The 13,820-nt window shown below is 42.3% G+C and overlaps 1 protein-coding gene across 2 annotated transcripts in view; it reads left to right on the top strand.

Moving 5' to 3' along the window:
• The window catches only part of Fbxo34 (F-box protein 34), an 85,189-nt gene extending 71,709 nt beyond the window's left edge, over positions 1-13,480 (top strand). For both annotated transcript variants that reach the window (XM_090345001.1, XM_090345002.1), the window contains exon 2: positions 10,299-13,480. In XM_090345001.1, coding sequence (XP_090201127.1) covers positions 10,309-12,438 — 2,130 coding nt within the window. In that variant the 5' untranslated portion in view covers positions 10,299-10,308 and the 3' untranslated portion in view covers positions 12,439-13,480. The remainder of the gene's footprint in view (positions 1-10,298) is intronic.
• The last annotated feature ends 340 nt before the right edge of the window (positions 13,481-13,820 follow it).

Below are 13,820 nucleotides of genomic sequence, written 5' to 3'. Positions count from 1 at the left end.
TCATCTAGTGTTTTCTAAATACTTCTGTATTTTTTCTCCTTTTTTGAAACCCAGCAATTATGCAAGAATTTATCTACAAAGTCTGACATTGTTTCAAAAAAAATCATAATACTAATCATAACCAGCCTGTAAAGCTCATAAGGGTCCATGGATTTGTGTTATTAAGTACTGACAAAGACTACTTATCATCAAAATTAAAAAATGAAGTATGTTGAAAGATGGAACAAACATCTGAAATTGAAGTTGCCTGGAAAAATAGAAAGCATATAGTAATGTTCAGACAACTGAGAAAAATGGACAGAATGTCACTATTTTACATAGGAAACTGCATGGATCATTTCCTATAGCTATAGGCTTCCAGATAGCTTTGGTACTACTTACTAAAGGCGTCATTTTATAAACTGGACCAGCTCTATCCAAAGTTTGTTATAGAAGGGAAACTTGGAATATAGTCTTCTTTTTCTTTTTTTCTTTCCTTCTTTCTTTTCTTTCCTTCTTTCTTTCTTTCTTTCTTTCTTTTTTTTTTTTGTGGGTCATGGTGCTTGAATTTGGCCTGGGCGCTGTCTGTGAGCTCTTCAGCTCAAGGCTACTGCCCTACTCCTGGGCCTGGGTGTTTTCCCTGAGCTCTTCAACTTTCCCGTTTTCTAGAGGTTAATTGGAGATAAGAGTCTCAGATCCTTTTGTGCCTAGGCTGGCTTTGAACCATGAGCCTCAGATCTCAGCCTCCTGAGTAGCTAGGATTACAGGCATGAGCCACCATGCCTGGCTTATAGTATTCTTTAGTTTTCCAGTTTAGTATTAGTTTTCTAGTTCATGAAGTTTTACTTTATAATTGCTGCATTATTTTCAATTTGATATCTTTTAAGACCTTCTCCATAGTTTTCTAGTAATGTTTATATGAGGATACTTTTGTTTCTAAAGAGTATGTTTTTAACCTGTCACCTCCTTAAGTATTTTATTTAGGCACCCAGCTTAAGATGGTGAACCAGAGGGTAGTCAAGGCCTAATGGTTCATAAACTCAATGAAACGCATAAGAAAATCTGTGATTACATTGCACATCATGGCTCGTGCTTGTACTTCATTTGGAGGGCAGAGATCAGGAAGATTATGCAATTCAAAGCCAGCCTGAGCAAAAACCCTATTGAGAAGTATCACAAAGGCAGGTGTGGTGATGAGCACTTGTCATATCATCTATATGAGGATCACGCTGTGAGAACCTAGGCAAAAGGACCCTCCCTTGATGGGGGATGTGGGTGGGGGGAACTAATGCAAAAAAGGACGTGGATGGAATTGAACATTGTTATCTTCAGTGCAATTTAAAAGGCAGAAAAAAGTAAAAAGAGAAAACGGCTAGAGGGATGGCTCAAGTGGTAGAGTACCTGGCTAGTAGGTATGAGAGACCCTGGGTTTAATCCTCAGCACTGAGGAAGGGATAAGATGGGATGGGATGAGATGGGAAGACAAGGGGAGGGGAGGGGAGGGGAGGGGAGACAACTTTAAGTAAGGCTATTTAATGCAGCTATTTTTAGTATTAACCAAGGGGGAGAATATATAGAATATACTTGAATAAAAGCTAAACCTGAATTATTATTTCTAGCTGGAAATAATGAAGAATAAGTAATTTCAAACAACTTCCTCTGTAGATAAACTGTGGAGTCTGAAGTGAAGAGGCTAGGTCTATGCATACCTCCCCTAGATAAATTGGGCTTCTGATTGTTTCTCTTGATGATTTGCTTTTCTGTTAGATTTAAGTGTTCTCATCTGGTTTGCTTTGTTCATGTTATGACACTTCTGGTGGGTTTGATTCCACAGATCTTGTGTGGTTTTGGCCTATATAAGTGTTGTGCTAGCTGCATTCCAGGCTGCTAGTCTTTTAGACTCCACCAGCAGCCCTCCAGCTCCTCAATAAAGACTCCTAACTTGACCTTTTAAGTGGTGGCTTCTCTGTTTCTTGCAACTGAGTTTCTGCAAAAATCTCAACACTGAATCATTTACTATTTTAATCACTGTTACCAATGCCACAGAGAATATTAATTAAAACAAAATACAGTAAAAGCCATCAAATACTTTAAATTGTATTTCCTAATAGTTTCTGATTTTAAAATAAATAAATAAAAAACAACAAAAGGGGCCGGGAGTTGGGCCTAGTGGTTAAAGTGCTTGCCTAGCATGCACGAAGACCCGGGTTCGATTCCTCAATACCACATACATAGAAAAAAGCCAGAAGTGGTGCTGAGGCTCAAGTGGTAGAGCTCTAGCCCTGAGAAAGTCCAAGGACAGTGCTCAGGCCCTGAGCTCAAGCCCAGGACTGGCACAAAAAAAAAAAAAAAAAAAAAAAAAGCCTAGATTCTTTTTTTTGCCAGCCTTGGGAACTGAACTCAGGGACTGAGCACTATCCTTGGGTTTTCCTCAACACATTCCTGGTGCATATTAAGCACTCTTACCACTCGGCCAAACTCCTGGGGCTTGAACTCAGGCTCTGGGCACTGTCCCTGTACTTCTTTTCTCAAGGCTAGTACTCTTGCACTTTGAGCCACAGCTTCATTTCCAGATTTTGAGTTGTTAATTGGAGTCTCACAGGCAGTTTTCTCACATGGTTTTAAACCATGATCCTCAAATCTCAGCCCCCTAGCTAGGATTATAGACTACCTGTATCTAGTGAGAATATTCTTTTAAAGCTTTGAGTGGTAACATAGACTAGAGGGTGGCTGACTCAAGAGAATTCCTTGAGCCCAGAAGTTCAAGGACAGTCTGGCAACGTAGTCTCTTAAGAAAGACAAAGAAAAAAGAAAGGAGATGACTGTACTGTCTGAAAATTTCAATCCTGTGATATTCTAGGGCTTGAACTCAGGGCCTGGGCTCTGCCTTGGGCCTTTCTGTGCTCAAAGCTAGTATTCTACCACTTGAGCTGCAGTGCCACTTCTGGCCTTTTCTTTGTATTAGGTACTGAGGAATTGAACCCAGGGCTTCATGCATGGTCGGCAAGCACTCTATCACTAAGCCACATTCCCAGCCCCTCTGGTACTAATTTGAAACTCAGTTTGAGTAAAAGCTCACCACAGGGTTGTTTACTGTTTGTTTAATAATGGAAGTTGGATAGCTTCTTGCAGAACTTAGATTCTAAGCCTAAGAAGGATATTAGGGTATGAAAGGGTGTTGGAATTTTTTCTACCAGAAAGTCCTTACCTTTTTTTTTTTTTTTTTTGAAGTACTGATGTTTGAACTTAGGGTATTATTGTGAGGCAGGCATTCTACTGTTCCTTTGTGCACTAGTTATTTTTGAGGGAGGATCTTGCTTTCTATCTGGACATGTACCTGGACCTCCATCTATGATTCTATTTGTGGATTCTATAATCTCTTTAGGTGAGAGTTTTTGAGCTACAATTAGTCATACCTAGAAAGGATGTTATAATTAGTGAAAGCAAGATTTGACTGTCAGTGGAATAATATTGTTCAGGTTTTAATAGGTTCATTGTTAATCACACATACATATTCCTGGAAAGGATTCAAGGTGATAGATATGTGTGGAGACTTTCCCTCACAGTCACGGTGTAGGTCACCAGGGATCTCCACTACTGCCCACCACTATTCTTCATTAGACTTGCTGAAGACTTGTCCATTGAGTGAGCCCATCTTTTATGTACATTTTCTGGTTATCAAAGCCATACCTGTTCAAATTAGAAAACTTCCTCTGTCTAGACTTTTCTTTATTTAAACATTTGTGATGCCTGTCTTCCTCCTGTTTTTATTGTTATATCTGTTCTGCAGGAAGCCCTCAAGTCCCCACATTTTTGTGAAATTGAACTTCACCTCTGCTTCCTCTTTACCTTATTGCTGTCTACTGGGAGGAATCATTTCTTATACAGTTGCTGAAGCTAATAAGATGAGCACCCGAGCATCCATCCTTGCTTGGGGCTTCTTCTTTCCTATTTTATGTTCTGTTTTTGTGCCTCTCCTGAGGCTTGAACTCAGGATGCTGTTCTGAGCTTTTTTCCTCAAGGCTAGTGTTCCATCACTTAAGCCACAGCTCCACTTCCAACCTTTTTGGTGCTTAATTGATTGAAGAGTCTCAGAGTTTCTTGCCCAGACTGGCTTTGAACCATGATCCTCAGATCTGTTTCCTGATTAGTTAGGATTGCAAGGATTAGTACTGGTGCCTGCCCTGTCCTTCCAAGTTTAATGAATAGTAAGAAGCCTTGCTGTCTATCATCTCTATAAATTCAGCACTATAAACTCATACTATTTCTCTCTCACTTACATTTCCCCCTAGAATTTTATTATGTCTTCTTTCAGTGCTTAGGAGATCAGAACTTCTAAGACCTGCTCCTATGCCCTCAAAGTTGAGCTATGCTTGGGTGCCTATAACCCTAGCTACTCAGGAGGTTGAGATTTGAGAATCATGATTCCAAGCCAGCCGAGGCAGGAAAATCTGTGAGACTCTTACTTCCAATAACCACCTGAAAACTAGAGTGATTTGGTAGAGTGCTAGAACAAAATAGCTCAGGGACAGTGTCCAGGCCCTGCGTTCAAGCCTCATGTCAGACAAAATAAAAACATAACCTGAGTTAGCTGCTGGTGACTCCCTTACTCCCTACATGTACATTTTTTCCTTTCTTTTCTCATGGACTCTAGTAGCACCGATTATAACTGCAGAAGTATCTAGCCCAAATTAGTAAGTTTATTGTGTGTGTGCGTGTATGTGTGTGTGTGTACACATGTGCATGTGCGTTTGTTGGTGTTTTACTGGGGCTTGAGCTCAGGTCTTAGTACTGTACCTTACTTTTTTTTTCCTTTTCCTTTCCCTTTTTTCTTTTTTTCTAGTCCTGAGGCTTGGACTCAGGGCCTGAGCACTGTCCTTGGGCTTTCTCGAGGTTAGCACTCTACCACTTGAGCCACTGCACCACTTCTGGCTTTTTTTTCTATGTACATAGTACTGAGGAATTGAACCCGAGTCTTCATGCATGCTAGGCAAGCACTCTACCACTAGGCCTAACTCCCAGCCCCTGTACCTTACTTTTTATTCAAGGCTGGTGCCTATTCTTGAATCACTTCTCCAGTTCTACCTTCTTGCTGGTTAATTGGCTATTAAGAGTCTTACTGACTTTTCTGCCCACACAAGAATTTTAAACTTTAGTCATCAGATCTCAGTCTCCTGAGTTGGGTGTCTGGCTTGGTTAGTAAACTTCTGGTAAGTGGGGAGGAAGGAAATGGACATTTGTAGAGCGAAGTTGTGAAAAAATGTGGCATTTATCTCTTTAAGACTATGGCCTTTTCTCATTCAGTCCTATTGAAATCATTCTATGAACAACCTTCTGAAGTGAGAAATGTGGTAGACAAACGGGATAAAGTTGGAAGACCGGCTGGGTAGATTCCAGAACTTGGCCTTGCAATGTAGAGGGAGCAGGCTTTCCTGTAGCTTATTACCGTGTAGTGGAAATGATGATAGTCACGCTGCGGATGGAAAGGAGGGGACATTTTAGTGACGTGGTGACTGGATATAGAGGTCAGGGAGGAGGAACTTCAGTGATTCAGTTTTTGGTTTGGTGGATTAGGTACTTACCTACAAGTGGTTATCAATTTATTGAGTTGGTGTTGAGATTCCTACTGACATCCATTTATGTATGTCTACTACATTTAAGGCTATGAAGTTTGGAAGAGTGTGCCACCGGAAATGTGGGATAGGGTGTTATTAGTATGAGTGAGTACTAAAAATGTGATTACTTAGAAATAGAGCCTAAAAATGCCAACTGTCATGGCACCTATCTGGAACCCTCAGGAGGATGAGGCCAGGAGGATTATGAGTTTGAGGCCAGGTTGGACTACATAGCCAGACTCTTACCTCAAAAAAAAAAAAAATACATAAAATGAAAAGACAGGCATGATGGTTTACTTTGTAATTCAAGGCTAGCCAGGCAAGATGCTTTGAGATTTCCTGTATGTCAATAAATGAGACGCTAGGCATGGTGGCACATTCCTGTCATTACAGGAAGATCACAGTCTCACATTGGGAGTTTGAGGTAAAGAGGCACTCTGTCAACAAAAAGGCCATAGACTTAACTAACTATGCTGGGAGTGATTAGAGTGAACTGTTAGAGTATGATTATAAATGCTGGGGGTACAGCTCAGTGGTAGATCATTTGCCTAGCACAGTAAGGCCCAAGTTTTGCAGAAACAAACAAAAGCAAACAAAAAAACAGGGTCAGGAGTTTGGCCTAGTAGTAGAGTGCTTGCCTAGCATGCACGAAGACCCAGGTTCGATTCCTCGGTACCACATACGTAGGAAAAAAAAAAAGCTGGAAGTGGTGCTGAGGCTCAAGTGGTAGAGCTCTAGCCTTGAGAAAGCCCAAGGGACAGTGCTCAGGCCCTGAGATTAAGGCCCAGGACTGCCAAAAAAAAAATCCCCAAAACAAAACAGCAAAAAATAAGACAAAAACCCCAAGTAAACAAAAAAGCACGATGAAGAGACTGTCAACTTAGCGGGGCTCAGGGGGCTTGTGTTTAATCCTATAGCTACTCAGGAGGCTGGAGTCCGAAACAAGCCCCTGCAGAAAAATCTGGCTCTGTCTCTGGAATAACTAGCAAAAAAAAAAGGAGCTGAAAATGTGGCTCAAGTGGTAGAGCACCACCAGAGCAAGTCAAGCAAGCACTGATTTCAAACTTTTGTGTATCTTATAAAAGGTTGGCAACCATGGAAACATAGCTGGATTTTTCCACTTTGGCTTTCTAGCGAATAGGGATGCAAATACCATCTGTTGGAGACGCTTAAATTTTTATTTTATAGAATTTTGCAGCAAATCCCTTTATTGCCCTACATCCTACCTCTCAACTTTGGTTGGTTTCAACCAACGCTCAGATTTTTCCAGTTTCTCTATACTTCACTAACACCTGTTTCTGCCTTAAGGCCTTCATGCCAACCAAGGGAGAGAGAAGTCCTCCCTACTCCGATATGGCACCTCCTTCATAGTTCATCTCTCCAATTATGTGTCCTTACCAGCTTTTCCCTCTGCTATACCTTTGCTTTCCTCACTCTCTTTCCTGGGATCATTCCCTGATTCATCTAGCTAGAATGTTGTATACAGTAAACTGTTACAGTCTAGCTAACTTTACAGGTTAAATGCAAACAAAAGCCTTTCCTGTGACATTAGCTGCTGCTTGATGTCTTTGTCAATAACAAAACCTAAAATAATGTGTGTGTGGGGGTGAAGGCAAAGAGAACATATTGTGCAAAGCACACATATTGCTAGTTTAAATTTAATTTATTCACACTCTGATGAGATAATTATATGAAAATTTTGTTTTCAACATCCATTTCTTCCATTTCACTTGTAGAGGTATTAAAAGAATATAAAAAGTCAGAAAATAGTTGGCACAAAGAGATAGTGAGTCAGAGTTCCTCTTTTGTTCATTTATATGTCATATGGAAGACTTCTGGGTGGTTCTTTTGGAAGACTAAATTACACAATATAGAAAACTATTAAAAATGCTGCTACAGAGAAAGGGGAAGATCTCTACAAATGGTTAGGGTATAAATTGCCAAAGGTCAGAAAGATCCTAATATCTACTTCAGGGGCTGTCTTCTAAATGACATTTCATATTCCCTAAATGTAGGATTGAGCTTCCCTTCCATATAACTGTATCAGCATTTCTTTTCTTAGCTGAAACTGAACTCTCAATTCTTGAAATGAAGGGTAAGCTTGAACTAAACAATTGCTTTCATACTTGACAATCAACGTGATACCTGCAGGCAGTTATATAGGCAGTAGGGGAGCATTGGGGAGGGAATGCTGTGTCAGTGTCTCAGTGAGCCAGGGTAGTGAAACTTACCATGCTTATTAACCCCTTCAGCTCCCGTTCCTCATCCTTTTAACCTGTGACTTCATCCTTGTTTTTTGTTTTTAAAATTATTTGGGACCAGGGCCGGGAGTTTGGCCCAGTGGTTAAAGTGCTTGCCTCGCATGCATGAAGACCTGGGTCGATTCCTCGGTACCACATACATAGAAAAAAGCCGGAAGTGGTGCTGAGGCTCAAGTGGTAGAGCTCTAATCTTGAGAAAGTCCAAGGACAGGGCTCAGGCCCTGAGCTCAAACCCAGGACTGGCAAAAAAAAAAAAATTATTTGGGACCAGTCCTGAGACTTCAACTTAGGGTGGTGGGTTCTGTCCCACAGACATCAGCTATGGGCTTCATCTTGTTTTACATTAAAAAAAATGTAGAGCACACACAGTATGCCAGATGGTGTTATTGTGATATTCCATGCTGCACATTGTGTTCCCTGCTTAACTTTACCCCACTTACCATTCTCTTGTCTTCCTCTCACCTTTCTCCTTTTTTTTGGGGGGGGGTAGGGGGGTTGGTCATGAGCTTTGAACTCTGGGCCTGGGCACTGTCTCTGAGCTCTTCGATTCAAGGCTAGGGCTCCACTACTTGAGCCACAATGCCACTTCCTGTTTTCTGGTGGTTAATTGGAGATAAGAGTCTCATGGACTTTTGTGCCAGGGTTGGCTTTGAACCATGATCCTCAGATCTCAGTCTTTTGAGTAGTTAGGATTATAGGTGTGAGCCACCAGAGGTCAGGAGCATGTCCTAGTAATAGAGTGCTTGTCTATCATGCATGAAGCCCTGGGTTCATTTCCTTGGTACCACATAAATAGTAAAAGCTAGAACTGGCACTGTGGCTCAGGTGGTAGAGTGCTAGCCTTGACCTTCTTTTGCTCAGCCCCAGGACTGGCAAAAAGAAGAAAAAAAAGAATCTATAAAAAACAACAATTCTAGCAGGGATTTTTTTTTCCCTGTTTTTCTTTTCTTTAAAAAGAAATTACTTTTTGGGTTGGGAGTGTGGCCTAGTGGTAGAGTGCTTGCCTAGCATGCATGAAGACCTGGGTTCAATTCCTCCATACTAAATACATAGCAAAAAGCCAGAAGTGGTGCTGTGGCTCAAGTGGTAGAGCTCTAGCCTTGAGAAAGCCCAGCGACAGTGCCTAGGCCCTCAGTTCAAACTCCAGGGCTGGCAAAAAAAAAAAAATCCTGTTATTTTAGAGGTGATATACAGAGGCATTACATATGTCCTTTCTTAGTGTCACATCTGTTTCTGCATTCTCTCCCATTCCCTCCTTCCCATCTCCACCCACAAATTACATAGTTCACTTTCATCAATGTCTTCTCTTCCTCTCCCCTCTCCCCTTTAAAAAAAATTCAGTAGGTTTCCAGGTTTCATTTGCATACATGTAGTATATACTTTTACACACACACACACACACACACACACACACACACACACACACACACACACGTATTTGAAACATATTTACCCTGTTTTCTCTCCTCCCTCCTACTGGCACCCATCTGACTTCAGATCTTTATTTAGGGTGGTAGGTTTATTTTGCAGGAACCCAGGCATTTCTCAAAAATACTCTTCTTAATCCAGAACATTTTGATGGTAGTGGGTTTGATGTGATCTCTTCTCCTCCTCCTCTTCCTGCTCCTCCTCCTCCTCCTCCTCCCCTCTTCCCCTCCTCCCCCTCCTCCCCCTCCTCCCCCTCCTCCCCCTCCTCCTCTCCTCCCCTCCTCCCCCTTCTCCCCCTTCTCCCCCTTCTCCCCCTCCTCCCCTTCTTTTTTCTCTTCCTCTTCCTCTTCTTCCTTCTTCTTCTCCTTCTTCTTTTTTTTTTTTTTTTTGCCAGTCGTGGAGCTTGAACTCAGGGCACTGTCCTTAGTCACTTTTTGCTCAAGGCTAGTGCTCTACCACTTGAGCCACATCACTTCCAGCTTTTTCTATGTATGTGTATACCGAGGAATTGAATCCAGGGCTTTGTGCATACGAGGTGAGCACTCTTGCACTAGGTTACGCTCCCAGCCCTGCATCATCTGTCTTTCAGCATCCCAGTTAACATTTCAGCTCAGACCCAGGGAAAAAGTGAGGACCAGGAGGGTAGCCTAGTGGTAAGAGTTCTTAGCTAGCATGCAGGAAGCCTTGGGTTCAGTTCCTCAGTACCACATAAAAAGAAAAAGCTGGAAGTGGTAATGTGGCTCAAGTGGCAGAGAGCTAGCTTTGAGTAAAAAGTGTCCAAGGACAGTGCCCAGGCCCTGAGTCAAGCCCTTAGGACAAGCTAGCTAAGTGAGAGTGTTGCTGATTTAGGTAGGAGGAGTCTTCAAAACTCATAACTTAAACTTGTCTTTAAGGGAAAAAAACCAACACTTTTCAGTCAAATAATATATTTCTTTGCCTAGAAAACTGGTAACTTAAACTTGGCGTTAAAAGAAAGCAACACTTTTCAATCAAACAATGTATTTCTTTCCCATAGGGTCTCTGTTATGCACCTAAAGCCACATTGGAAGCTCCAGAAGAAAGATTGTCCTTTGGAAGTCAGCAGGGACACTCTGAGAACTTCTTTGGGCCACCAAAAGGCTGCCAATGATGAAAAAGACAAAGCTTGCTACATGAAGTCAGGTGTCTTTCCTTCAGCTTCTCTTGGCAAAACATCATCTCGAACACCATTTGGGGTGCTTTCTCTAAATGTTCTGTGCAGCATGAGTGGGAAGAGGCCTGCAGAGAACAGCCTGAATGTTAAAGCCAGAAAGAATGCACCGTCTTCAACAATCCACCACGGAGAAGGAGGGGAAGGGCCACTTGACATCTGGGCTGTTGTGAAACCTGGAAACACGAAGGAGAAAATTGCCTTCTTTGCAGCCCACCAGTATAGCAATAGGACAGGATCTATGAAAATAAAAAGCTCCTGGGATATTGATGGGAGAGCTACCAAAAGAAGGAAAAAATCAGGAGATCTTAAAAAAGCCAAAACACAGTTGGAAAGGATGAAGGATGTCAACAGCAAATGCTACCAGCCGGAGCCATTTGCCTGTGGCATTGAGCACTGTTCTGTGCATTACGTGGGTGACAGTGGGGATGGCATCTATACAGGGCGGCCTCTGTCTGTTATACAGATGGTTGCCTTCCTTGAGCAAAGAGCCAGTGCCCTACTAGCTAGCTGTGCAAAAAACTGCAACAGTTCTGCCATTGTGAGGTTTTCTGGCCAATCCAGAGGTGTGCCCCCACCCCCTGAGCCCTTCTCTTCCCCAGGAGCTTGTGAAGAACCCACAGAAAGAGGAAATCCTGAGGTTATTGAGCCCCAGAGTGAGCCAGTCCGTGTTCTTGACATGGTAGCCAGGCTAGAGTCTGAGTGCTTGAAGCGGCAGAGCCCACGTGAGCCTGGGAGCCTGTCTCGTAATAACAGCTTCCGTCGAAATGTAGGCAGAGTGTTGCTTGCAAATGGCACTCAGGCTGAAGATGGGAAAATCAAGCAAGGCACCTTGGAGGTACCTGCCACTCAGGTGAATTCTGTGCAGTCTATGGGCTGTGGATCCTCAAGATCTGCCCATTCTCTTATTGGAGAGCCAGCCTGGGATGGTTCACTCCAGGACTGTCCCACATTGCCAGCAGGTATGAATTTCAACCCAGACACTGCAGGATTAGAGCCAGCTCAGCAAACTGCAATGAAAACTGGCAACAGGTGTGATGTGGAAATGACAGATGAACTTGATGGATTGCCCTTTTCTTCTCACACCTGTCTCCAAGCCACTGAATTGCCCACAGATTCTATCGATTGTACAAGTAGAGAGCTTGTGCCGCTTACTAGCCAAAATCTTGACCAGAGAACAAAAGAATCTTTGTGCATTAGCATCACTGTGTCCAAGGTGGAGAAAGACCAGCCCTCTCTTTTCAGCACCTGTGAAGAGCCACCTCCAGGGATGTTGTTTTTTTTGCTACCTGGTCAGCACCAGTTAGACTGTTCCCAGGTGAAGGAAAGCATAGCACGGGAATCTTCAGAGACCCAGCAACTTGAAGATGCTGCCAATGGTGCCGGGGAATCTGATCCAGAAGGTGAACCGGTGGAGCCTTTTGTGTCTCCAGCATCGGCGGGGGAAAGTGTGGAACAGGTGCTTGAGGCATCCAGTTGGAAGAAGCAGGTGTCTCATGACTTTCTGGAGACTAGGTTTAAAATCCAGCAGCTTCTGGAGCCTCAGCAGTACATGGCATGTCTACCCCACCACATTATGGTAAAAATCTTCAGGTTACTTCCCACCAGGAGTTTAGTGGCTCTTAAGTGTACTTGCTGCTATTTCAAGTTCATCATTGAATACTACAACATCAGACCGGCTGATTCTCGCTGGGTTCGAGATCCACGCTATAGAGAGGATCCCTGCAAGCAGTGCAAGAAAAAATATGTGAAAGGGGATGTGTCTCTGTGCCGGTGGCATCCCAAACCCTATTGCCAGGCATTGCCCTATGGGCCCGGGTACTGGATGTGCTGCCATCGGTCTCAGAAGGGCTTTCCCGGCTGCAAGCTAGGACTTCACGACAATCACTGGGTCCCTGCCTGCCACAGCTTTAATCGGGCAATCCATAAGAAAGCAAGAGGGTGTGAAACAGAAGAGGAATACTGAAGTCTATGTAAGAGGCAGTGGAAAAGCCAATTCAACAAATGCTAAATACTTAAACCATTCAAGTGAGTGCTGTTTCTCAGTCCCCAGTTGAGGGGAATTTGCACTTCATCAGAACTGCCAAACTCTTACTAGCTGTACAAGAAAATTGGTCTCATAGTTTTACAGTAGATAGAGCCTCACACTTGATCCAGGGTGGGATTCCAGTAGCTTGGCTCACTCAGCTGTGAATAAGTTATGCCTGTTCTTCCCATCAAATCCATCCTCAAAGGTTGAAGACTTGCCATTGTGAAGGATGTTCTGAGGAGCTCACTGCAGGCAGTCTCTTAAGCTGGGACTCCAGAAATGTTTTTAGCACTGGTACCTTATTTGAAGTAAGTGAAAAGGAAATCAAGACCCTTGGATGCAAAGTATGCCTAAGAAGTGAAAGCCAGGCACCTTACCTTAGACCTTGTATGCTTGATCCTGTGAGATGGGTGTTTGTGGTTGGAGATGGATTTCATGCCCTGTGGTGTTTACAGTGTATATAATGGTTGTGTTTTCCTAGGGCTATGAAAGTGCACATTAAACCTGAGCGCCTTTACCTTTAGTTCAGCGCTTTGGCCCCTCTGTAAATAAACGCAATTAAAATCCACTTGTATATGATGGACAACTGACTAAACATAATCACCACAATGCAGCTAGGATAGTGTTGCGGCTATAATTGTGTTTTTTATTGTCTGGCCTCAAAATTTATATATCATATATAAACTATGAATGTTTCCCAAATAAACTATGAATGTTTCCTGTATAATATATGAATGTTTCTGAGAAGCTCTAAATAGTTAAGAGGTTAACCTGTTCAAAGGATACCAAATAATGGTGTAATTGAACAATCTTAAAATCAACATAGAGAACAGTCCTTTGTTATATTTTAATGATCCATCAAGAATGAGAGAATATTATATAGTCAGATTATAACACCCTTATCTACTTTTATCCTTTCTGTCTGGTCACAAAAAGTTTTTTTTTTTAACTTCAATAAAAATATGCATCTTAAATGGGACCTGAGTTTTGTGAAGTTTTTTTTTTAATGTAATGTTGAAAAAAAATTCTGTGGATTGAGTTAATGAGAATTTTTTTGAGTTGAGAGGAATTGGAGTAAAAAGTTTTCTACTGCCACAGAAGAGATAATCGCTACATTACAAGCTATTAAACTTTGTTACTCTGTGACACTTGAGTTTGAGGTATGGCAATACCTGTCCTATTTTCTGTTTGGTAAGATGATATGTAAGATAATCATTTAAGGAGTCATTAGGGATTAATCATCTAGAACTCATTAAGCATTTCTTTAGGCCAGTGGTGATATGTTTGGTGGTGCTGAAAGCTGCTGTGAAAGGGGCATC

This window comes from Megascapheus bottae, chromosome 14, assembly GCF_031878675.1.
Source record: "Megascapheus bottae isolate mThoBot1 chromosome 14, mThoBot2.hap1, whole genome shotgun sequence".
Taxonomy (NCBI): domain Eukaryota; kingdom Metazoa; phylum Chordata; class Mammalia; order Rodentia; family Geomyidae; genus Megascapheus; species Megascapheus bottae.
The sequence above is the reverse complement of the archived record's forward strand: the minus strand, read 5'-3'. Positions and strand labels throughout refer to the sequence as shown.